Source organism: Garra rufa, chromosome 24 (genome assembly GCF_049309525.1).
Source record: "Garra rufa chromosome 24, GarRuf1.0, whole genome shotgun sequence".
NCBI classification, from domain to species: Eukaryota; Metazoa; Chordata; class Actinopteri; order Cypriniformes; family Cyprinidae; genus Garra; species Garra rufa.
In genome coordinates this window covers 30,707,446-30,735,259 of record NC_133384.1, presented here as the reverse complement: position 1 = coordinate 30,735,259, position 27,814 = coordinate 30,707,446, and the positions used below count along the sequence as shown (strand labels likewise).

Below are 27,814 nucleotides of genomic sequence, written 5' to 3'. Positions count from 1 at the left end.
AGCTCACTCAATTTTTGATTATTAATAAGCATTTCTCAGAACTTAATTTGGACAACTTTAAAGGCAATTTTATCAATATTTTGATTATTTTGCACCCTTAGATTCCAGATTTTCAAATAGTTGTATCTCTGACAAATATAGTCCTATCCTAACAAACCATATCAATAGAAAGCTTGAAAAAATGATCCAATTACTCGATTAATCGCCAGAATAATCGTCCGATTACTCGATTACCAAAATAATCATTAGACGTAACAAATTTTAAACATACATAGCTAACTTAATGAAAGTGGTAATCTAACTATGCATAACTATACATAATATAAATAGTTGACTGTACATATGATAATAAGTACTTTACATAATAACTATAAATGTTATTGTGCAAAAGAGGTATTTAAGGTTAAGAAGCAAATAGTGCAATATTGTTGTATATGGTTGTATATGTAATATTAAGGGTGAGCGATATGACCAAAATTTTAAATCATGATATGAGTAATTTTATTACATTGTAACAATGTATATCACAATAAAGTTATTTTTACTTTAAATAAGGTCACAATTTTTGATACCATAGAAATTTCATAATTCTTCTCACCAGTGTTAGTATCACAAAAACTTATACTAGACTAAAAAAAAAAAAAAAACTCAAGCTCACTAAACTTTTGATTTGATTTTTGATTAGTAATATGCATTGCTAAGAACTTATTTTGGACAACTTTAAAGGCGGCTTTCTCAATATTTAGATTTTTTGCAACCTCAGATTTTCAAATTGTTGTATCTCTGCCAAACATTGTCCTATCCTAACAAACCATATCAACGGAAAACTTGAAATCAAATATCCAGTTACTCGATTAATTGCCAGAATAATCATCCGATTACTCGATTACCAAAATAATCATTAGACATAACATTTTTAAACACACACATATCTAACTTACTAAAAGCTGTAATCTAATCATGAATAACTATACATACAATAACTATACATAAAGTACTATGAATAGTTATAAATTATTAAGAATTATGTAAGGACAAGTACTTTACATAATGACTGTACATGATATTGTGCAAAAGATTTATTTAAGGTTAAGAAGCAAATAATGCAATATATATTGTTGGATTTATAATATTAAGGGTGGGCAATATGACTAAAATCTTATATCGTGATATTTTATTTCATGGTTTTCAAAATTTATATCACAATATAGTTATTTTTATACTTTAAAACAAGGTCACAATTTTTGATACCATAGAAATTTCTTGTCACCAGTGTCAGTATCATTAAAACTAATACTAGACAAAAAAAACTCAAGCTCACTAAACTTAATTTTTGATTAGTAATATGCATTGCTAAGAACTTCTTTTGGACAACTTTAAAGGCGATTTTCTCAATATTTAGATTTTTTTGCAACCCTCAGATTCCAGATTTTCAAATAGTTGTATCTCTGCCAAATATTGTCCTATCCTAACAAACCATATGAATGGAAAGCTTGAAAAAATGATCTATTTTCTCGATTAATCGTAAGAATAATCGTCCGATTACTCGATTACCAAAATAATCATTAGACGTAACAATTTTTAAACACATATATATCTAACTTTCTAAAAGCGGTAATCTAATTATGAATAACTATACATACAGTAGCTATACAAACTATGAATAGTTGACTATACATATGACTAAAAAAATACTTTACATAATGACTGTACATGATATTGTGCAAAAGAGGTATTTAAGGTTAAAAAGCAAATAATGCAATATATATTGTTGGATATATAATATTAAGGGTAGGCGATATGACTGAAATCTTATGTCATGATATGAGTAATTTTATTTCAAGGCAACGATATATCTTACAATGTAGTTAATTTTACTTTAAATAACAATTTTTGATACCATAGAAATTTCAATAATTCTTTTCACCAGTGTCAATATTAGGGCTGGGCGATTTTGCCTAAAATCAAAATCTCGATTAATTGAACATTTTAACCCGATTATGATTAATGAACGATTATTTTATTCATTAATAAAATTATATTTAATTATATTTAAATAATATTTATTTTTTGCCCTCATAGTTCACTGACAAGTTACAAGTGAGAGCTATTTGAATGAAGGGTGCACACACTATCTACTATCTATGATTATTTATTGAACATCAGTGTTGAACAACTGAAATTAAAGCACACATTGCTTAAAATGAAAAGTCACATTTTTCTTAAATTAGTGAAAATAAATAACTTGCACTTTTGGAAACAAAATAAATTATTTATAAAATAATAAATATTAAAAGTAGAAAATAAGCAGTATCTCTTCTAAATAAAATTACTCTTGTATATCCTGTAAATACTTTTTACTGTATAAATAACGGCGGAATAACGCAATGTAACGGAGTGGGGTCACGTGACTCCACACGCAGTAGTGTTTTTAAAGGGAAAGTAATTGAAATAATTGACCTGGAAAAATTTGATCGATTATAGGTTCTGAATGTCGATTTCGATTACGTTTCGATTAATCGCCCAGCCCTAGTCAATATCACAAAAACTAATGCTAGACAAAAAAAAAAAAAACACTCAAGCTCACTAAACTTAATTTTTTATTAGTAATATGCATTGCTAAGAACTTATTTTGCACATCTTTAAAGGAGATTTTCTTAAAATTTCGATTTTTTGCAACCCTATTTCAAATAGTTGAATCTAACAAACCATATTAATGGAAAGCTTGAAAAAATGATCCAATTACTCGATTCATCATCAGAATAATCGACCTATTACTAAATTACCAAAATAATCATTAGTGACAGCCCTGAATATAAGATTCAACACTATTTCAAGCTTTCCATTTGAAATCCTTTTAAGCTCCTCTTCGTAACATTTTAAAAATCATGCTACAAAATGTGATTATTATATTTTATTCTGATCAGTTAAAACATTTTAAAATTCATTTTCAGTTCAATTTATGGCTCAAATTCCAATGCAAAAATATAAGCTGTAAAGATTCAAAATAGCATTTTCATTCATTTTCTATTCCGTTCCATTGTACATGAAATAAAACTGACTGAAGATGCATCCCTGTTGCTTATCTTGTCGGTTGACATTATAAGTCTTCTGAAGAGATGTTTGGTGCTGCTGGTGCTCTAAAGGGTTCACACAAAGTTTACTAGTTGAAATCCAAGTAGGGGTCACACACAAACTGGAAAGTGTCTATCTCACTGTCAGGATCTAAAACAAGCCAAAGTCTATCTCCAGGAGGCTTCTCATTGTAATTAATAAACTAAGCTGCTTTGATTGCTGCTGCAACCGTGTTTATGGGAGCTCTGCATGCCGTCTGTTGGCTGAAGATATTATTGATTCGACTGTCAGCAGGGTGTTTAAATAAGGCGTAGATGGATGGCATTGTTGTCAAATTATTTGAGTCGCACACGCTTGATTAGTTTCTTAACACATTCAAATCTCAGGTATAAATTGATTAGTCTTCAAAGTGTAAAATCTTTCTGTCAGATTAACTGAGCTGAAAATCTAAATCTAAATCAAGAGGATAATTTGCCCTCCATCACATCCTGCCTTTGTTTTGTCTTTTTCAGTGGTTATGAATTTGATTATGATTACTACAGGGATGATTTCTACAATAGGTATGTATGCATTTATTACCCTTCATCTGATTGCACACATTTCGAGTCCTTCATCAGTTGTTTGTGCATGATCTTTCATGGTTTCAAATAGCGTGTATTATTTTAAGCTTTGCCAAATGTCATGATGAAAAGATGATCTATGGACATAATTAAATGTGACATTAGCTTAGATTAGATTTATTTATTTTAAACACCTACAGTTCATCCTTGAAAAGAATTTGAGAGAAAGCAGATATTGTGGAGAAAAATTCCTAAGCTTTGAGTCTTTCATTTCTATTTCACTCATTTCCTTCTTATGATCTCATCTTTTATTAGCGGAGACATTTAGTAAATGTCAACTGGGTGGAGAGCTGTGAATATCCAGGAGAGATTGATGCGAGAGCAAGGGCATGCGCCTTTGTTTGACATTTTCCTGTACCTCCTTTCTTTTCTGTAAACCCTTTTGAAAAATTCGCCTGCCGTCATGACGAATTTTAAAAGTGGCTCCGCTAATTGCAGGGAAACCAAAAACCAGGAGTCAGAAATGTTTTTAGGAGTGAAAAACCTTTAGAAAGCCGTATAATTCAGAATCAAAAGCCTGGTTTTGAGTGTTAATGATGTTTTGATGCCTGTTTTAAACTCTGCGCATCTTCTTTGGTTCTTTTTATCCGGTTAGGCTCTTTGACTATCACGGACGGGTGGCTCCTCCACCGAGGGCAGTGATTCCTCTGAAACGCTCGCGAGTGGTGCTTCCATCCACTCGACGCGGGAAGAGTTCGTTCCCTATTAAAACATCCTCCTCTTCTTCTTCAAGACCCCCGTCATCATCGTCGTCCTTCTCCTCTGGGTTGAAATGTAAGCCATTTTAAATATCACACCGACATCCAAATATGAAGAAACCTTCAAATTCAAAATAAGTTCACAAAATAGCTTGCTGTCTATTGAATAACATTTTTGAAGGTTTAGTTCACCCAAAAATGAAAATTCTGTAATTAATTACTCACCCTCATGTCATTCCAAACCATTAAGACCTTAAGATATTTTTAAGCTTTGTGACCCTTCATAGACAGCAGGGGTCTTAGCATGGTCAAGGCACAGAAATGTAGTAAGGACATTGTTAAAATGGTCCATGTGACATCAGTGGTTCAAGATAGTTTTATTAAAAATATCTTAAATTGTGTTCTGAAGATGAACAAAGTTCCCTTAGCTTTGGAACGACATGAGGGTGAGTAATTAATGACTGAATTTTCATTTTTGTCTGAACTATCCCTTTAACTGCAATTTCTTTAATTATTTTATTTAGTAAACACATCATTGCATTTATATCTTTTTTGAAGAAATTATTCAGTACTTTCTCTGTGTTTATTATTGTACTGCAAATATATGACGGGTCGATTTCTCGCAGACATGTTGCTCTTCTCTCTTCACAATAGTACACTCTGTCCTGTTCTCCTCTCAGCCTGTCTGAAAGCACAGAAACCAATATATGAGTACATGCAGTTATAAACAAACACTATTTCAAGCTTACTATACCAAAACAAGCTATTCAGTTTTCTTAAAGTGCATAAAAAGCACAGAAAATACAATTAACTCACTGCAAATCTACAATACTCAATATAATAATTAAACAATTAGTCACGATTAATCGATTTAAAATAAAAGTTTATTTGTGTGTACTGTGTATATTTATAATGTATATATAAATACACACACATACATGTATATATTAATTAGATTTATATGTAAAATATTTCGATATAATATAAATTACAATTGATCTGCAAAATGTTAATTATTTTACCAAAATAAGAGGGATCATAGAAAATGCAGTTAAACTGTCCACTGTTCTTTAGAAAAATCTTTTAGGTCCCACAAATTCTTTCATTTTTCAGCATTTTTGTGTATTTGAACCCTTTTCAACAATCACTGTATGATTTTGAGATCCATCTTTTCACACTGAGGACCAATGATGGACTTGTACGCAAATGTTACAAAAGATGTAAATGCTCACGGATGCTCCAGAAGGAAAAACGATGCATTATGAGCGGGGGGTGAAAACTTTAGAACACAATGAAGATGTGTACATTTTTCTTATTTTGCCTAAATATATATATTTTTTTTCATTTAGTACTGCCCTTCAGAAGCTGCAGAAGATACTCATATGTTTCCCAGAAGACAAAATAAGTTAAATTTACCCTGATCTTCAAATTCCAAAAGCTTAATGCATTGTTTTTCCTTCTGGAGCATCAGCGAGCGTTATAGTAATAGTAATAGCATTATAGTAATATCATAATAGTTGCATATGAGTCCCTTGGTTGTCCTCAATGTGAAAAGATGAAACACAAAACCATACAGTCATTGTTGGAAAGCATTCAAATACACAAAAATGCTGAAAAACCAAAGACTTTGTGGAACCTGAAGGATTTTTCTGAAGAACTGGCGTCAGTTTAACTGTTAAGGACAAACAAGGAACTCATGAACAACTGTCACTAAACACAAGAAACAGCCATGGTTCATTCAGGTAACAACACAGTATTAAGAATCAAGTGTATGTACATTTTGAACGGGGTCATTTTTATAAATTCAGCTATTATTTTCTCTCATGGACTATATGTGAAATATCGTATTCAGGTCAGTACTAAATAAAAAAATAACATGCATTTTGCATGATACCTCTTACTTTGGTAAAATAATTAACATTCTGCATATTCCACAAGGTGTATGTAAACTTTTGATTTCAACTGTATATTAATAGTAATGAATTTATTAAAAATAAATTCGACTTGACTGAAGATTGCAAATGCCACTTCATAAAAATCATAAATGCCACTTGACTTGGTATTTTGGTGTGTAATGCAATGACATTCTTGTGTTTTTATACTTTTCCTGCAAAAAAAATTAATAATACAGTGAATGTTTCAGAACTCTGGCTTTGGCACAGTCTTTGGCACACTGTATGAAGTCCATGAGCTTTATTCCTCCCTGCCAACTGGTTTATTGTCTGGCACAGTCGAAACATGTCGGTCAGTAGCTCTCTCTTACAGGTTACACTGAGTAAAAAAGAGACTTTTATATTTCATGGGAGCAAAAATCAAGAACATATTGATTTTGGTAACCACAGAGCATTCTGAGACTCACGGCCGTCTAAAATGCTCCTTTAATTCCGACTGGGACCCGAGCCAAGCGGCAAGACAGAATGTCATGCGGCTGTGTTTGTAAATTAGAATTCATAACACTAATTCAGATTTTATCTCTAACCCACAAGTAGCAGCTTTCACAGCATCTGTCAGCGTCCCGCCGTCTCCTCCGAGCGCGGAGCTCAGAAGTCGAGATTAGCCGTGGTGCATGACACTAATGCATGTACACAAAAGTGGCACTGTTTACCTTAATCTGCATTTCACTGGAGTTCTCCCTTCTCTTCACAGCACAAGCTGGAGCTTTATACCACACCAATATAGCATTTAATTTGGTTCGTAAAGTTTACTTTGAAACTACTTCATGTTTTGCTGATGAAAATGCAGTTTACGATCAGAAAGGTGATGTTTTTCATTGCCACCAGAAACACAGTGATTGCTATGTAGTAGAGGAGATCTGAAAACACGGCGACTGCAATTTGTGTCCCAAATAGAGGTCAGCCACAAACTAGAGTGACATGAATAGCAAAAACTGTTTTATTTGCCTTTGTCTGTGTAATAATTTTGGGAATTTGACTTGCGCTGTCACGTGCTGTATTCCATCTCAATATTTTAAACAGGATTTTGCTAATTCTATTATGCATGAAGCTTTTGTAGCCTCATATTAATACAGTGAGCCTGCATGGAATATTTGGACTTTTTAATTTGTCACATCATTTAAAATAAACTGCTGGCAAAAAGGTAATCTCAGAATAATGAAAAAACAAGTACACTGAATATTTTTCAGGGTACAATTTTTTTAAAATGTTTTCAAAGTCTTTTAAACTCACCATTTTAAACTGAATTTATTTGATCAAAAATACAGTTAAAACAGTAATATTGTGTAGGGCTTGGAAAAATATATATGAAACAATATTGTTTCTTAAATCCCAGGAATCGATTAGTCTAGCCTAGCCTAGTCTGGTATTGTCACTTTATTATTATCAAAACTTTGTTCAGAATATGCAAATTTGCTCTTTAAGAAGCATTTCTTATTATCAGTGTTGAAATTTGTTGTGCCAGCTTAATATTTCATGATAATTTATTTTTTAGAGGATAAATTGTTCTTTATATTTTTTTGTATAAATATAAAGTAAAATAGAAAGTTAAAAAAGAACATTTTTTTTTAGTCTCGAAATCTCACGTAACATTATACGTCTTTACTGTGACTTTAGGTCAATTTAATGCATCCTTGCTGAATAAAAGTATGTATTTCATTTAAAAAAATAAATAAATATATAAAATATGACATTATGGTATTGGAATCAATTTTAAAAGTCTGTTATGGTCACCAAGACTGCATTTATTTAAGCAAAAATACAGTAAAAACAGTAATATTATGTAGGGCTTAAATAAATATATATTGATTTCTTGATTTTAATCAATTCTCATTTTTATGAAACAACATTGATTCTTAGATCTCAAGAATCGATTAGTCTGTTTTCAGATAATAAATGGAACCTTGTAGCACACCCCCCATCCAATAAATCAAAATAAGCTTGGTGCTTTGTTACTTTTTATATGAAACAAATTCTCCGATTTCAAATTCGGTCCATTTTATTACAGTATTCAAACAATAAATACCGTTTTAGCGCTGTTTAATGTGGAAAATGTTCGTCTCCTCTGCTTTAACCAGTTTAGCATAAAATAAACATGAATAAACATCCGAAGGTATGTTAAAAGAAAGCATTCAACCTGCCGAAATCCGTATCCTGTCTCATGTAATCACTTAATCAGTGTTTCAACTGCGGAAAGATGTCAATATAACAGCTTGTAAACAAAAAACGTCACATTTACCTCAGAAAAAACATTTTCGGTGACCATTAGTCAGCTAGTAAAATGAGAGAAACTCTAGAGAGAAGCATTTTGATAAATATATGCACCATGTAACTTATTCATTGTAATTTTTTTTTTTTTTTACTATTTTTCAATATTAAGTTTTTATGACAAATTTAAATATTTATATTTCAAAAAAACAAATTGGAGCAGAAATATAGGCTAATAATGTAATGGTAAAGTTAGTATTGTAACTTTATTATTATTAAAACTTTATTGTTGATAGTTGAGTACTATACATGATATATCCATCTAATCAAATTGCAAGCTTGTGAATCAAATGATAATTGAATTGTAAAATTTATGTCAAAGCCCAGCCCTAAAATTATGAAATATTACTGCTATTTAAAATATCAGTCTTCTATTTTAATACATTTTAAAATGTAATTTATTCCTGTGACCAAAGCTGAATTTTCAGCATCATTACTTGTCTTTAGTGTCACATGATCCTTCAGAAATCATTCTAATATACTGATTTGCTCTTTACGAAACATTTCGTATTATTATCAGTGTTGAAAATTGTTGTGCAGCTTAATATTTCTGTGAAAACCATTTTTGATGAATTCTTTGATAAATATAAAGTAAAACAGAAAGTTAAAAAGAACATTTATTTTAAATATGAAAATCATATGTAACATTATACATGTCTCCTCTGCTTTAACTAGTTTCAGCATGAAATAAACATGAATAAACATCTGAAGGTATGTTAAAAGAAAGCATACAACTTACTGAAATCCGTATTCTGTCTCATCTATTTGCTTATTCAGTGTTTCAACCGTGGAAAGATGTCAATATAACAGCTTGTCAACAAAAAGTCACATTTACCTCAGAAAAATACATGTTCGATGACCATAAACACATTAGTCAACTAGTAAAATGAACTCTAGAATGGAGCATTTTGCTAAATATATGTACTATATAGCATATTCATTATAGTTTTTTATTATTCATCAATATTTAATTTGTTTGAATAAATCTATCAAGTTTTTATGATGAACATTAATATGTTTAGCATATATTCAAAAAAAAAAAAAAAAAACGTTTCGTAGCGGAAATATAGTAAATATAGGTTTTCCTTGAGAAAATTTGCTATGTACTGTACGTGATATATCCAAAATAATTTATATCGAATTAAATCAATTCTGAATTTAATCAAACTGCAAGCTTGTGAATCAAAATATAACTGAATCGTAAAATCTGTCAAAGCCCAGCCTTAAAATTGTGAAATATTATTGCTATTTAAAACATCAGTCTTTTAGTTTAATATATTGTAAATTTTAATGTGTTCCTGTGATGCACAGCTGAATTTTCAACATCATTACTCATCTTTAGTGTCACACGATTCTTCAGAAATCATTCTAATATAGTGATTTGCCTTTCAAGAAACATTTCTTATTATTATCAGTGTTGAAAATTGTTGTACAGCTTAATGTTTCTGTGAAAACAGTGTTTTTTTTTTCTTCAGAATTTCTTTGATGAATAAAACGTCGAAGAGAAGTTAAAAGAACATTTATTTTAAGTCTTGAAATCTAATGTAACATGTTAATTATAACGTTATTAACATCTTTACTGTCACTTTAGACCAATTGAATGCATCCTTGCTGAATAAAAGTATTTCTTTCAAAAAATGTAATAAAAAATAAATAAAATGTAATATTATGGTATTCAAATTTATTTTAAAGGACAGAATTCACAAAACTTTGTATAATTACTATAAAAATCTTACTGAGATATAGAGCTTGTGACAGCTAGCCCCAGTCTCCGCTAGACTTTCCATTACATTTTAATCTAGAATCCTGATCGTGGAAAACAACACGTTGTGCGTCATAATCCACTGCTTTTTATGTACCGTGTATCGCACATCCTCCAAAAGATTCACAAGCAAACAGCTTGAAACAAGTGATAAAATAGAAAGTTTTACCAGCCGTTGTCATCTGTCAAAAACAAACTGACGCTCAGCTAGTGTTTCGTAGGTTGCCCAGATTAAAACTCCTTCAGAGTTTACGTTTGCAAAGCTTGAAGGCAATTTTTGGACATGTGTTGTGTTTGGAGCTTTGGAGCAATTTGAATGGTTGCGCACAGACACGTTCATTGAATTTCAGTAGATACGATGCTCCGTCAACTAAACACCTACACACGCAGAGCTTTCTGCCTCAGGCGGGTGATGGCAGGTGACACCATTTTGTGAGGTAGTGGAAAAGCTGGCAGCGGTGTGACAGCAGTGCTGGGTCACGCTGTGTTATCGGGGCTGAAGGCGGTGACAGCAAAACGACAAGCTTCAGCTTTCTCAAGGAGAGGAGCGGCTCAAAAAAAATACTGGGAAATACAGCATTTATATGTATCCAATATATGCTCCAATTATCATGAAGAAGCAGGTATTTTCAGTGTCAAGAGGTGCCGCTGAAGGTACATTTCAGCCCACACTGCATTTTCTTAATTTTGTTTTCTAGTGTCGTTCAGTATATTAAAGGTTGTATCAGCGATTCTAGGCTGAAACATAAAGTGTCAAATTCAGCTGACCTTTCTTCACGATCCGCTCGCTGCCTGCCCCATAAATTGGCTGTAAAAAAAAAAACACCTCTCTGTGGTCAGCCTAGGGTCCGAGATATGCCAAAAAAACAATGGTGCTACCAACCATTCCACAGAAAAACAAACAGTGTTCCAACCAATCAGCGTCAGGGGTTTGGTGTTGTGGACTTTCGCTCTGCCTCCCTCACATCCCTGCACCAGTACAAAAGTCAACAACACCAACCCCCTGACGGTGATTGGTTGGAACACTGTTTGTTTTTCTGGCAGGCAGCGAGTGGATCGTGAAGAAAGGTCAGCTGAATTTGACACTATATGTTTCAGGCTTGAAATCGCTGATACAACCTTTAAAGCAGTAGATTTTAGAAACAAGGTTAGTTTTTGCCTCTGTCAATGAAAATAGTTCCTGAATGATTCATTGCTTTGTGAATTATTAAGTAACTCTTTCATAAAGATGGTTACTTGTTGCGCCCCTGAAAGAGTTTTATTCAAACAAATTCGGTTGAATGAATGTTTCCATGACTAACTCATAAGACAGTCTTTTGTTTTGTTCATGAATGAATACATTTATTTAAGCAGATTGGTTAAAGCAATATATTTAAGAAATGAATGTAAATTATTACTTGTTTTGTTTATGAATAAATCAAGGAATTCAAACAGATCTATTATATGAATGATTCAAGGACCACTGGTTTTGGTCTTATATAAACTAGTATTTTTGAACAAACTTTGTTGAATGAACCTTTCAATGACTCTCTAATTAAGATAGCCTGGTATTTGATCCATTCAAAAACACTGATTTCAATGATTCATTCAAAAAAAACAAGTGTTGTTTTGCTTGTGAATGAAAAAATGTTTTTGAACAGATCAATTTAATGATTCAAAGTTTTAAGCACAAAAACAGTCACTTGAATTTTTGAATGGATCTCTTGAATTAATAATGAATTGATTCATTAAATAAAAGATTTAAGAACTCATTCATAACAAAACAACTTGTTTAGTTTCTGCATGAATGACTGCTTTTGAACAAACTGGTTGAATGAATCATTCAGTGACTCAATAAACAATAAAAATAGTCTGGTATTTCTCAAATTAATTACCGTTTTTAAACAAATCACTTGAATGAATGATACAATGATTCATTTTTAAAAAAAAATGTTTTTTGCTTGTGAATGAAACATTGTTTTTGAACAGATCGATTGAATGATTCAAAGTCTTTAAACACGAAAACAGTCACTTGAGTTTTTGAATGAATCTCTTGAATTAATAATTCATTGATTCATTAAATTAATGATTCAAGGACTTCTTTAAAAAAAGCACTTGACTTGAAACAAATGATTTCAATGATTCATTAAAAAAAGTGCTGTTTTGCTTGTGAATGAAACAATGTTTTTGAACAGATCAATTGAATGATTCAAAGTTTTAAACACAAAAACAGTCACTTGAATTTTTGAATGAATCTCTTGAATTAATAATGAATTGATTCATTAAATAAAAGATTTAAGAACTCATTCATAACAAAACAACTTGTTTAGTTTCTGCATGAATGACTGCTTTTGAACAAACTGGTTGAATGAATCATTCAATGACTCAATAAACAATAAAAATAGTCTGGTATTTCTCAAATTAGCGTTTTTAAACAAATCACTTGAATGAATGATACAATGATTCATTTTTTTAAATGTTTTTTGCTTGTGAATGAAACACTGTTTTTGAACAGATCGATTGAATGATTCAAAGTCTTTAAACACGAAAACAGTCACTTGAGTTTTTGAATGAATCTCTTGAATTAATAATTCATTGATTCATTAAATAATTAAAGATTAAAAAATACTTTAAAAAAAAAACTTGACGTGAAACAAATGATTTCAATGATTCATTAAAAAAAGTGTTGTTTTGCTTGTGAATGAAACAATGTTTTTTAACAGATCAATTAAATGATTCAAAGTCTTAAACACAAAAACAGTTACTTGAATTTTTGAATGAATCTCTTGCATAAAAATAGTCTGGTATTTCTTAAATTAATTCACATTTTTAAACAAATCACTTGAGTGAATGATTCAGTGACTCATTTGTTTCATTTGTGAATGAAACAATGTTTTTGAACAGATCAATTGAATGATTTAAAGGCTTAATAATTAAAACATTCAACTGAGTTTTGATCTCTTAAATTAATAAAATAATACAATTAATCTCTTGAATTAAAAAAATTATTAATTCAACGACTCATTCAGAAAAAAAAAGTATAGACAGTCACTTGTTATTTCCTGCAGGAATTAGTACTTTTGAACAAAAAAAAAAACATTTAGTGACAGTTTGACTGTATGTTGTTTCACAAATTGATTAAAGTTTTTAAACAAATCGCTTGAATGAAAAAAAGTGTTTTTTCGTTTGAATGAAACACGTTTTTGAAAAGACTGAATGATTCAGTCACTTGTTTAGTTCCTGAATACATGATAACTTTTGTTGTTTAGTTAATGAATAATTCAACATGTTTTAATAAAATGTTTTTTTTTTGGTTTATGAATTAATGAGTGAATCATTCGAATGAATGATTTCTTGACTCACATCCACCTCCTACTAGCATAATGATGTAACCGCAGAAAGATTCATACAAGCAGATTTACAGAGGGTGAAATTTGGGCTGATTTAGTCATTTTGAAAGGAACCATTTCGACATTTTTAAACTGATCCAGTGTTGGAGACTGTTTGCCACCCCCCTTTTTTTTGCCTATTTGGGTTTTTGTTTACAGGTCATTCTGCTCTGCCCAGATAGGCCTACTGATTTTAAGTGTTTATTGGATTCAGTGTGCGTTCAATGGTGTAGTCATCTGAGGGAGATTAATCTGACAGCTGTCAGATGCAAAAAAAAAGCAGCGGACATATTTAAAGCACTGAATATTCACAGAAATTAGCAGCATGAATTAAGCTAGCAGGCATTGAGCAGAGACTTTTCATCCCATGTGACATGGATTCTTTGCAGGGAAAGTCTTTCAGGGTGACCAGTAGTCAAACGTCTCATGAATTCAAGGGTAATATAATCCAATGAATCTAATATTACATTCCAGAGTCGAGAAAAACTGTTTCAGACTTGATCGTTTGTATTTCCATCACACTGAAAACAGGTCTTGTTAAGTTTTATTGACTGATAAAAGCCGTTTCCATGAAAACACGTGGAGAAACACGGTCTTACTTGCAGTGGCTGATATCAGCCAGCATGTCTGAATGAGATTAGGAATAAAGCTAAATTAAAAACAGCAGGACAGGGAATTCTTTGAACTATTAGTTTAGAACCAGCAGCCCTGAACGAGTCTTCAGATATGAATTATCTGTGCTGATATAAGGATGTAAGCATGGATGCGCTGTCATCTTCTGAGATCTTGCCTCACGTGTGTTTTCATTGCATTTTCTTCTCTTGCAGTGAAGTCCGATCAACTCCAGACTATCAAACGTGAACTGACTCAGATCAAGATGAAGATCGACTCTCTTCTGGGCCGCCTGGAGAAGATCGAGAAACAGCAGAGATCTGAGTGCGGTGAGACGAACAGAAAATATAAGAGAGCAGGAATAAAATCGGTTGTGCAGAGAGAAATATTGGGAGTGTATATGCACTATCCATCTCTGTGACAGGCGAGGAGACAGCAGCCAATTTGTCAGAACTGTTATACAGGCAATCTTGCACTGTTTTACTATAGCAAATCCCATTTCGCTACGTTCAGCTGTAGATGAGAGCACTGTTTTCATCTAGGAGACACACTGAGGAATGGCATAGCACTAGTCTCACATTCACAAGTCAAACTTAAGGTCTATTGTTTGTGCTTGGTCCAGAAAATACAAGAAAAAGAAAATTGCAATTCTGTCATCATTTGCTCTCCCTCATGACAATCCAAACTCGTTTGAAAATAAAAACAAATAACATTTAAAAAACATTTTTCTTTCTTTTCTACCGTTTGGTGTACTTGGTACATGTACTTGGATCTTAACCCTATAAAACATACTGTGTCATGTTTTTTTTAAAGCAAATTGATATGGCCTTTAAAGGAGAACTCCGGTGTGATTTTGACCTAAAGTGTATTGAATCATGATACCGAGTGTAAACGTACCTTGCATATCTCATCTCGTCTTGTCCACTGCTGTCCGAAATCTGGGGTCAGTTATCCGATGCTCACAACAGGTTGTCAATGAAAGTCAATCGGGCATCGAAGGAGCCATGTAAATAAATCACTGTTTTACGCCATTTACGAGGCACAAAGTAGCTCCAGACTTCATTGGTAGACTTCCAAGGGCCCTGACATTTAAAACGAGACATTGAGAACTCAGAAAAAGCACCGGTAGTTTATTTACAAGTAGATTTATACAGACAGTAACTGCAAGAAGTTTAGCGGCCGCCGCCATCTTAAATGTAGTCACGATAAATCGAGTGTCGAGCACCATGGAATTCATCAGGTTATCAACGTATCAGGTTGTAGTTTCCTTCGTGCTCGACACTCGACTTATCGTGACTACATTTAAGATGGCGGCGTTTTAAAATGTCAGGGCCCTTGGAAGTCTACCAATGAAGTCTGGAGCTACTTTGTGCCTCGTAAATGGCGTAAAACAGTGATTTATTTACATGGCTCCTTCGATGCCCGATTGACTTTCATTGACAACCTGTTGTGAGCATCGGATAACTGACCCCAGATTTCGGACAGCAGTGGACAAGACGAGATGAGATATGCAAGGTACGTTTACACTCGGTATCATGATTCAATACACTTTAGGTCAAAATCACACCGGAGTTCTCCTTTAAATGATCAGCCTGATCAAAATTTTGCAGAAAAACACAATCTACTAAATGCTTTTTGTCATTAGATTGATAGTTTCAATATTTTATTTTTTTAGCAAGTAAAAAAATCAGGTTGGGGTTTATTTGTTTAATTAATCAATTATTTAATTGAATTATTTTTGGCAGTGAAATTTTAGCTTATTTGTCATAAAGTTTTTATATTTTTAGTAATACCATACTACATTTGAAACTAGTTTAGATTTTTTTTTTTTTTTTAGCAAATAAAAGACCTTTTAGTAAAATTGTAAAAACATCCACTGTCAGGTCAGAGTTCATGTTTTTTTTTTTTTTTTTTTTTTTTAATTTAATTTTAAAAAAAAATTTGTATTTATTTATTTATTTTTTTTTTTGGCTGTGAAATCTTTGCTTATTTTTATAAAGTAAACAATTTTTATATTGTTAGTAATATTTCAAGATGAACACTGACAAGACTGAATTTATGATTATTTCTTTTTAATCCATACATAATTTTGTTTTAGAAAATCGTGAATTTCTAAAAATAAATTGTGAACATTTATGAAAACCATACTACATGTGAAACTAGTTTAGATTTTTTTTTTATTAAACTTTTAGTAAATTATCAGATTATCATCATTATTTTTTAAATATTTATTTTATTTTATAATTTATTTATTTTTTGGCTGTGAAATCTTTGCTTATTTTCATAAAGTAAACAATTTTTATATTATTAGTAATATTTAAAGATAAACACTGACAGGACTAAAAATCATGAATTTTAGAAAATCGTAAATTCCTAAATGATTTTGACATTTTTTGAAAACCATACTACATGTCAAACTATAGAGTTTTTATCATAAAACTAAGCATTTAAATATTGTAACAGTGAGACATTTAAAAAACTGATTTTCTGTCATTTTTTTGTAAATTGTCTGCTATTCTATTATAAAGATCATTGATTATAGATTATAAATTATGATTTAATCTTAATCAGCAAAAAAAAAAATGTACAATCAATACTCAATCAGAAATTGCTAGTAAATTTCACAAACAGAAACAGCAAGAATTAAACATGAAATTTTAATTTCAAACTTCTTTCATATTCCTTAAAAAAAAGTAAGTGTAACGGGTTTATACTGACAAATTTCAAACATTTTTTAATGAAAAAAAAATCTAATTTTGCACTTATGCAAATAAGTACCCTAGTAAAAAAGTAAAGTTTTTAAAATAAATACATTTATTTCATTCCAAGTATCGTTAAAATCTATTAACATATTTACTGACATATCACTTGAGACTGACTAATATAAAAATTATAATTAAATTTTATTTGGAGTGCTACTTTTGAACAAAGCACATTTCTTAATACTAAGCCTAAAATGTATTTTAATGTCACTATTGATGAGGTTTGTATGAACTTTGAATAATATCTCTTTAAATGCAAGATCTTTAGCACATCAAATATACGTCAGTATATAAAGAATTTATTTGCAAAAACGGATAACTCAGTTTTTTTTACATTTTGAAAAATCATGTTTTTATGTTATCGTGTTTTTATTGTGTTTTATTGTTAGTTAGCTGTATTATATATTATACTGTATATATACTGTATATACCAGTTTAGTATACAAAAAGTACAATTGCAAGGTTTTTTTTAATAAGTACATAAATATGCAAAAGTATTTGTAGTGTACTTTACATGAAATAAATGTATTTCAAATACAGTTTAGTATATTTATTTTTCTCTAGGGTAATGGCTGATATTTGTGATATAAAGCATAATAGTCACACATCTCTGTTTTTTCAGAGCCTCATAGGAAATATGAGGACAACTGTGACTCTTTGCACGAGGGGTCGATATCAGAGACGGCAGACAACTCCGGAGAGGAAGGAGGAGAAGGACAGCTGGACGCGGAGGCGGGAGAAATGACGGATGGTGGCGAGGATGACTACGATGAGGAAGGCAGCACTGATCTGGTACGCTGGCCCCCCGTGGGCCTTTACTGCCAGCAATGGCTCTGAAAAGCCCTGTTGAAGCTAATTCTGCAGATTTATTCATGGTTGTGAACACGAGAGACGCAGGGCTGGTAGAGCAGAAGCTGACAGGGTTCCGCTGGGCTGCTTCCTGCTCTCTTAACCCTCACCTGTCACGCTCTGTAATTAAAACCGAGTCAGAACCTCTGGAGACACCGGGGTCCGGCAGCACCGCGACCAACAGCAAAGTCAAATTAAGATTTAGGATGTGCTTCCCCACTGAGGAGACAGGCTGACTGTATTTTAATGAGCTCCTGCGTTTGTTGAACTGGAGGGAAATGTTGAGGCGAAATCCCGCTGGAAAGATTCCCAACAGTGTTACAGACATTTCAGGTCAGAGCGTGACCTCCAACACAGCTGGGTTTAGTAGATACCCAAACAAAACTGATAAAAATTGGCTAGACTTTTTAAAAGAATCTTTGAGAGGACTGATTTTGGACTCTACAAAAGGGAACTTGAGGTCACAGGATTGATTATGTATTATGACGAATGTGAGTATTGAGCAAGTAAATCTCAAGGTCTTTTGAGATCCTGAGCTGCTCTTTTTTTAGTAGATGAATGGCTGGGCTATTAGAACACATCTGCTTTTCTGATACTATGCAGCTTTTGTTAATGTTCATCTGCCCGTCTGAGAAAGTATGGGCTTTTAGATGTGATGTGAATGAGTCAGATATAGTTTTCATGGACCACCTGAGGCACTATGCGCACAAAACGCTTAGATTAAATAGACACCTTATTTCTTTTTGATCCAATACCAAGCAAAGTACTGTGCCTCTATTAGATGGGGATTTTTTGTAATAAAATTATAAAATGATCATTCTCTACACTGAAAAGCCATAATTAAATAGGTCTTAAATAGGTCTAAAAATGAGTCTTTTTACAGAGATATCACTTGTGGAGGAATAGTTAGTGCTAACAGTTTATTTAATATATTTTTACACATTCACCTTCATGCTAAATTTATTTAAAAGTTTTTAAAGATACATCAATAACAATTACATTTTTAACTATTTCAAGTGATTTATGAAATTTCTTGTAATTTGAATCAAATTTTTCTTAGTAAAAGTTGATCGTACTGATTTCAAATTTAGGGATTTATTAGTTTGAATATGCATTAAACCGGTTGTAACTGTTTTAGTAGTGACAGTTTTATGGGATAACAGCTAAAAAACAAATATGTCACTACCGAAACTTCACCAAATGTTTCAGTCTTGACTGTTTTAGTAGTGAGCACTTTTTTTTTTTTTTTTAGCACTTTTTATGGAATAACACCCAAAAAAACTCACTACTGAAACTTCACCAAAGATGTTCGGTAGTGACAATTTTATGGAATAACACCAAAAAAAAAAAGAACAAAAAAAAAAAAAAAAAGAATTGTCACTATTAAAACTTCACTTAATGTTTCATGTTCGGTAGTGACCATTTTTTATGGAAAAACACCCCCCCCCCCCCCAAAAAAAAAGATGTCACTACGAAACTTCACCAAATGTTTTGGTCGTGACCGTTTCGGTAGTGACAATTTAACAGAATAACACCCAAAAACCACTGATGTCACTATCATAAACTTCACCAAAGATGTCACTACCGAAACTTCACCAAATGTTTCAGTCTTGACTGTTTTAGTAGTGACAATTTTATGGAATAACACCCAAAAAACTAAGATGTCACTTCCAAAACTTCACCAAATGTTTCAGTCTTGACTGTTTTCGTAGTGACAATTTTATGGAATAACACCCAAAAAACTAAGATGTCACTTCCAAAACTTCACCAAATGTTTCGGTCACAACTGTTTCAGTAGTGACCATTTTTTATGGAATAACACCCAAAAAACTCACTACTGAAACTTCACAAAATTTTTCAGTCGTAACTGTTTCGGTAGTGACGATTTTATGGAATAACACCACAAAAAAAAAAACAATGTCATCACTATTAAAACTTCACCAAATGTTTCGGTCACAACTGTTTCAGTAGTGACCATTTTTTTATGGAATAACACCCCAAAAAAAGATGTCACTACCGAAACTTCACCAAATGTTTCGGTCTTGACTGTTTTCGTAGTGACAATTTTATGGAATAACACCCAAAAAACTAAGATGTCACTTCCAAAACTTCACCAAATGTTTCTGTCGCAACTGTTTCAGTAGTGACCATTTATTATGGAATAACATCCAAAAAACTCACTACTGAAACTTCACCAAGGACGTCATTACCGAAACTTCACCAAATGTTTCAGTCGTAACTGTTTCAGTAGTGACCATTTTTTTTATGGAATAACACCCCAAAAAAAGATGTCACTAGCGAAACTTCACCAAATGTTCCGGTCGTGACTGTTTCGGTAGTGACAATTTAACAGAATAACACCCAAAAACCACTGATGTCACTATCAAAACTTCACCAAAGATGTCACTACCGAAACTTCACCAAATGTTTCAGTCTTGACTGTTTTCGTAGTGACAATTTTATGCAATACCACCCAAAAAACTAAGATGTCACTACCAAAACTTCACCAAAAGTTTCGGCCCCAACTGTTTCAGTAGTGACAATTTTATGGAATAACACCACAAAAAAAAAAAAAAAACAATGTCGTCACTATTAAAACTTCACCAAATGTTTCAGTCGCAACTGCTTCAGTAGTGACCTTTTTTTATGGAATAACACCCCCCCCCCAAAAAAAAAGATGTCACTACCGAAACTTCACCAAATGTTTCAGTCGCCACTCTTTCAATAGGGACCATTTTTTTACCAAAACTGAACCAAATGTTTCGATCATGACAATTTATTTGAATAACACATTTGGTAGATGTCACTACCAAAACTTCACAAAATGTTTTGGTCGCGACTGGGTGTTATTCCATTGAATTTTCACTACCTAAACAAAAACTAAAGATGCCACTACCAAAACTTCACCAAATGTTTCGGTGGATATTGTTTCGGTAGTGCCAATTTTATGGAATAACACCAAAAAAACCCCAAAGATGTCACTATTAAAACTTCACCAAATGTTACATCATGATTGTTTTTTGGGTGTTATTCCATAAAATTGTCACTACCGAAACAAAGATGTGACTACCGAAACGCCACCAGATGTTTTAGTCGCGACTGTTTCAGTAGTGACAATTTTAGATGCTAAAACTGGATGTCATATTATGTTATGGAATAACATCCAAAAAAGTGTTTAATTAAGAAAAAAGGTGTTCGGTAGTGGCGATCCTTAAAGTTACACAGATTTTTAGACTTTTGAACACACTTACCTTAAAATGATGGGGCATATATACTTGCGTCTATAAAAGTGCATTTCTGATTTGAGAAATCAGGTTTTGCTGAGCTCTTCTGTATTCCTAAACTAATTTTCTTTTATATTTGTATTTCAGATGGAGAATCACGTGTCTGATATTGACAACTGAAGGTAAGTTGTTTTGTCCTCTGTACGACTGAATGAATTATATTGATCACAAAATGCAATAAGTACAATAAAGTCCTGTTTTTAACAGTTCTACATCCAGAGAAGAAATCAACTCTGCATTGAACAGAAGACATGAAACTCTGTGAAGACGGACATCTCTCCTCAAAGAGGCCTTGAAGGCTGTCGATTGGCTGATTAGACGCAGAGCCAATATTTTGACAAGTTTCGCATCTGCTAGTCACTACTGCTGTTTTTCATTAATAGCGTCTGGCATATTCAATCATATATGATTTGCGTATCTCCTGTAAAAGGCAAATACGTTCACATTTAATTTTGTTCAAATAAGTTCACATCATGCAAACACTAAAGTTAGCTTTTTCCCTCAAAGATCATTTTCCTTGAGCAAAGATGAAAGGTTTTTACAGTCTGTGTTTGGATGAGCCTTAAATGTCAGAAAATGTAACATGGCATTTTTGAAAGCTTCAGTATTAATAGAGAATTTATTTAAAGAATTAAAGAATTTTAAAGATTTTAAAATATAAGGTCTGACAATGCATTTCATTAGAAGCTAAAACTTTATTCGTGCATGCTTGTTTTTGATTTCTTGCATCTACATCCCTGTTTTTCTGAAAGTTTGTGTATGCCATGGATTAATTTGAGATTTTTTGATTACCAGACCAAGTAAAATAACTAGTCAAGCATTTTAGCTCCGTACTGCCACATCAGTTTCATCAGACCCCTTATAGACACTTCAGGATGACTGGAATATTGTCAGACCACTGTAACTCTAAAAAATGAATTGTCTTAATGTGTCATAATTTGTAACGATACTGTAAAGATGATATTGTACGTACATTGTCACTGTATTTAGTTTTTCTCATGCATAGCTGTGTGTATTTCAGAGCCACATGTAGTAGCCACTGTTTCTGTTCTCTATGATGTCATTCAGTATGGAGTGTGTCATAATGAACTCTATTTTTGTATGGCAGATTTACAGAAAAAGCTTCAGAATATTCATACAGTATTTGTTCTGCTGACACTTTCATTCTGCTACTGTACATGATTTGTTTAAATGAGAATGTGGAAATGAGAATGTGGAAGATGTGTATAGCTTTAAAAAAAAGAGAAAAAGATTGATGGGAAATGGCTCCATTTGAAAAATTTGATCATTCTTTTCTATATTTTGAAATCACCATGTCATGTTTGAGAGGAAAACTATTCTATACGGTTTAGGTCTCTGGTCTCATAACAGCTCAGCTCAGAGACCTAGTAATATAACTGAATTACTTCATATTGTATAGAAATGTAACTATTTGTAAAGATATTTTTATGATTGGCATGTTGATTATTTTAATGTTTTTTCAGTTGTTTCATTTGTTGTCTGGCTATAGGCTTTGTGGTTTAGGAAAAGACTGCCATTACAATCACTATATAAAAATTGCAAAAAATAAAAATGTTTTTTTTCTATATTTATTGTGGAGCAGAACCAAATGCGATATTTCAATTTCAGCCTAAAATGCATTGGCTTTAAAGGAATAGTTGAACTAAAAATTTTAATTGACATCCAAGATGTAGAAAAGTTTATTTCTTGATCAGAAATGATCTGAAGAAATTCAGCATTACATCACTTGCTCATCCAAAAGTTCCTCTACAGTGAATAGGTGCCATCAGAATGAAAGTCTGTTTTACTCCTGATTCAGAAAAGAAAGAAAAGCAATATTATGGCTGGAGGACTAGATATTTTAGCTGGAAGCCATGGTTAAAAATGCAGATGAATTTGTTACAAATATGTTTTTCACTTTACAAGACATTAACTGATGGACTGTAGTGGTGAGCCCTCTTCGAAGTCCCAATCTAAATGAAATGATTTGTGAACCCGCTCCAAATTTCCGATCTAAGTCAAATGATTCACGAACCTGCTTCAAAGTCCCAACCTAAATCAAATGATCTGCGAACCGGCTTCAAATTCCCGATCTAATTAAATGACTTATGAATCAGCTCCGAATTCCAGATGTAGATCAAATGATTTGCGAACCCGCTTTGATGTTCCGATCTAATCAAATGATTTGTGCTATGCAAAGTTCCGCATCAAATGATAAATCAAATGATTTGTGATATGCGCTCTGAAGTCCCGATCTAAATCAAAGGATTTGCAAACCCTCTCCGAAGTTTTTATCTAAATCAAATGATTTGCAATCCACACTCCAAAGTTCCGATATGAATCAAAGGATTTGCAAACCTGCTTCGAAGTCCCGATCTAATCAAATGATTTGTGATCCCGCTCCGAATTCCCGATCTAAAACAAATTATTCACGATATGTGAAGTTCAGATCTAAGTCAAAAGATTCACAAACCTGCTTCAAAATCCCAATTTGAATCAGATGATTTGCGCTATGCAAAATTCCAATGTAAATCAAATGATTCGTGATCTGTGCTCCAAAGTTCCGATATGAATTAAAAGATTTGCAAACCTGCTCCGAAGTCCCGATCTAAATAAATGATTCGCAATACACAAAGTTCAGATCGAAGTCAAAATGATTCACAAACCTGCTTCGAAATCCCGATCTAAATCAAATGATTTGCGCTACGCAAAACTCCAATCTAAATCAAATGATTTGTGATCCGTGCTCCAAAGTTCCGATATGAATCAAAAGATTTGCAAACCCGCTCCGAAGTCCCGATCTAAATCAAATGATTCGCAATACACAAAGTTCAGATCTAAGTCAAAAGATTCACAAACCTGCTTCGAAATCCCGATTTGAATCAGATGATTTGAGCTACGCAAATTTCCAATCTAAATCAAATGATTCATGATCCGTGCTCCAAATTTCCGATATGAATCAAAAGATTTGCAACCCCGCTCCGAAGTTCCGATCTAAATCAAATGATTCGCAATACACAAAGTTCAGATCGAAGTCAAAATGATTCACAAACCTGCTTCGAAATCCCGATCTAAATCAAATGATTTGCGCTACGCAAAACTCCAATCTAAATCAAATGATTTGTGATCCGTGCTCCAAAGTTCCGATATGAATCAAAAGATTTGCAAACCCGCTCCGAAGTCCCGATCTAAATCAAATGATTCGCAATACACAAAGTTCAGATCGAAGTCAAAATGATTCACAAACCTGCTTCGAAATCCCGATTTGAATCAGATGATTTGAGCTACGCAAAATTCCAATCTAAATCAAATGATTCATGATCCGTGCTCCGAATTTCCGATATGGATCAAAAGATTTGCAAACCCGCTCCGAAGTTCCGATCTAAATCAAATTGTTCACGAACCACACTCCGAAGTTCAGATCTAAGTCAAAAGATTCACAAACCCGCTTCAAAGTCCCGATCTAAATCAAATGATTTGCGATACGCAATTTAAATTTCCCGATCTAAATCAGATGATTTGCGCTACGCAAAACTCCAATCTAAATCAAATGATTTGTGATCCGTGCTCCAAAGTTCCGATATGAATCAAAAGATTTGCAAACCTGCTCCGAAGTCCCGATCTAAATCAAATGATTCACGATACGCAAAGTTCAGATCTAAGTCAAAAGATTTACAAACCTGCTTCAAAGTCCCGATCTAAATCAAATGATTTGCAATACGCAAAATTCCAGTCTAAATCAAATGATTTGCGATACGCAATTTGAATTCCCGATCTAAATCAGATGATTTGCGCTACGCAAAACTCCAATCTAAATCAAATGATTTGTGATCCGTGCTCCAAAGTTCCGAAATTAATCAAAAGATTTGCAAACCCGCTCCGAAGTCCCGATCTAAATCAAAAGATCCGTGAACCTGCTTTGAAGTCCCGATCTAATCAAATGATTCACGATACGCAAAGTTCAGATCTAAGTCAAAAGATTTACAAACCTGCTTCAAAGTCCCGATCTAAATCAAATGATTTGCAATACGCAAAATTCCAATCTAAATCAAATGATTTGCGATACGCAAAATTCCAGTCTAAATCAAATGATTTGTGATCCGTGCTCCAAAGTTCCGATATGAATCAAAAGATTTGCAAACCCGCTCCGAAGTCTCGATCTAAATCAAAAGATCCGTGAACCTGCTTTGAAGTCCCGATCTAATCAAATGACTCGTAAACCCGCTCCAAATTCACAATCTAAATCAAATGATTCATGATACGCAAAGTTCAGATCTAAGTCAAAAGATTCACCAACCTGCTTCGAAGTCCCGATCTAAATCAAATGTTCCGCAAACCTGCTTCGCCGTCCCTATACCTAAATGAAATGATTTGCATCATTTCAGATCAGCACTGATTCAATTCACGAAATGATTCACAAACCCGCTTTGAAGTTCAGATTTAAGTCAAATGATTTGCAATACACGATTTGAATTTCTGATCTAAATTATTTGAAATACATGAAGTTCCAATCTAAGTCAAATTATTCACGAACCCAGACTGAAGTACCATTCTAATTCAAATGATTCGCAATCTGCCATTTCAGATTCACAAACTTGCTCTAATCAAATGATTCATGAACCCACTCTAAATGATTCGCAATACTTATTTTGCAATACACAATGTCCCGATCTAAAATCAAATGATTTGCAATGCGTGATTTAAATTCCCAATCTAAATCAAATGTGTTACTTCAGTGGATCCATTAGTGAGCAAGTCATATAATGCTACATTTCTCCAAATCTGTGTTGATGAAGAAACAAACACATCTACATATTGGAAGGCCTAAGGGTGAGTACATTTTCAGCAAATTTTCTTTTTTGTGTGAACAATTCCTGTAAGAACAAATTAATAATACTTATTGGTGGTAATAAGGCTATTCATGTGGTTGTGAGTCATTCCTACCAGAATTTTTATTAAAATATCATTTATCAGCCTTAAAATGCCACTTTTGACTAACATTAAGCCTATAGAATATTCTTAACAGCAGACAGAAAGCTGGCGCATGGTATTGTGTGTATGTGAGGTTGGCGGGGGGAGGAATCGCAGCACCTGTCATGGTTTTGGACGCACCTGAGTGCAGCTGTAGCAGATGGCGAATCAAACACACTCAATTTATCAACATCAAAACCAAATGTCTGGGTTAATTAGGGCCACTGGCCACTTCACATGGAATCAGTTCATTGTATTAACTTCTTCCCGATCTCATTTCAGCAATATTCATGAGACAATTACCACTAAAATGAAAGAAGCTGTTTAGAAAGAGCTAATTTGATTGATTAATTATATTAATATAAATGGAGAAAATGACCAAATAACCATTATGTCGTCATACTGACTTGTGCATATTTCAAATCTCAAATTTAAAAAACATTTTTATATGCAACGACTCCATCTCTCATATCACAAACAAAATCAAAACAACATCGCATGACATTTGTTGTTTACAAAATGCTTTTCAGAATCCAATTATCATGATTTTATACATGGATGCATTATGAATGAGGGAAAGCATTTGCATTTGGATGGATTCCAGTCGCATTACCATTCCCAAATAAGACTGAAAACAATTATACAGGTTTCAAATTTCATATCGGCTTAAACTGATATGGAATTCGCCAAATAGTCACATTTTTTCGTTACTCAGTCTTGGCCTAATTTATTTTACAGTCAGCTGTGTTACTATATCCTCCTGTAAAAAAAAAAAAAGGAAAGGGAAGAAGGAATCCAATATCCAATTTCATATCCAAAAGTTAAAGTGGTTTTGCAGCATTATAAATACTCATCTCCCAGCTCACTGCACAAATCTTCATTAACATTTATATTATATTAGCTCAGGGCTGGATATGCACTTTCTTCCACAGGCCTTATTTGAAAAATATTCAAATGAAGTTTGTTGTTATGACAATAATCTGTGCAGAGTTTTCTAATGACTCGCACTGCCGTAAAAAATAAATAAATAATGGAAAGAGTTTTGATAGGTCATCTAGAGTTGACTATGAAATAATACTATTGCAGTTTATCTTAGTTATGAGAAATTAATTTTGCACACTTAATAGCAGGTGAGGCATGACCAATGGGACAGATAAATAAATCAAGGTTGTAGGAGCTAAATCTAATATTTTAAGCTACTGAGTTGTTTGATCCCGGACCAGTAGGTTGACGCGCATTCTTACTTGATTGATGTTACGTTGTTACTTCCTCTTTGAATCTCTCCGACCGTCAATGAACGAGAAGACTATTCCGTTGTATCATCATCATTAATAGTTTATTGGCTCCACAAAGCACCTTAGTGCACAATATCCAATTCCATTTCCAAAGCTTACATTTAGGAAGTTTCACCATTACATCAGCTTCGCGCTATAGCGGTCAAAAACCTTTTTGCCCTTCCGGGTCAAACACCTACCTAACGCAGTAGGAAGACTACCTATATACTCTATTCACAATTAAATTAACAGCGCCACTTTGTGGCCATGATCAAAACAACATGTCATTATAGGTACACATATTTGGCTCCTACACACC

The 27,814-nt window shown here is 32.9% G+C and overlaps 1 protein-coding gene across 2 annotated transcripts in view; it reads left to right on the top strand.

The window, feature by feature from the left end:
- Window positions 1-22,715, top strand: part of LOC141300476 (RNA-binding Raly-like protein) — a 43,188-nt gene extending 20,473 nt beyond the window's left edge. Inside the window, exons 3-8 of one of the 2 annotated variants that reach the window (XM_073830757.1) lie at window positions 3,588-3,635; window positions 4,291-4,469; window positions 14,571-14,684; window positions 17,740-17,909; window positions 21,338-21,372; window positions 21,458-22,715. In XM_073830757.1, coding sequence (XP_073686858.1) covers window positions 3,588-3,635; window positions 4,291-4,469; window positions 14,571-14,684; window positions 17,740-17,909; window positions 21,338-21,370 — 544 coding nt within the window. In that variant the 3' untranslated portion in view covers window positions 21,371-21,372; window positions 21,458-22,715. The remainder of the gene's footprint in view (window positions 1-3,587; window positions 3,636-4,290; window positions 4,470-14,570; window positions 14,685-17,739; window positions 17,910-21,337; window positions 21,373-21,457) is intronic. The other variant, XM_073830758.1, reaches the window with a different exon arrangement.
- The last annotated feature ends 5,099 nt before the right edge of the window (window positions 22,716-27,814 follow it).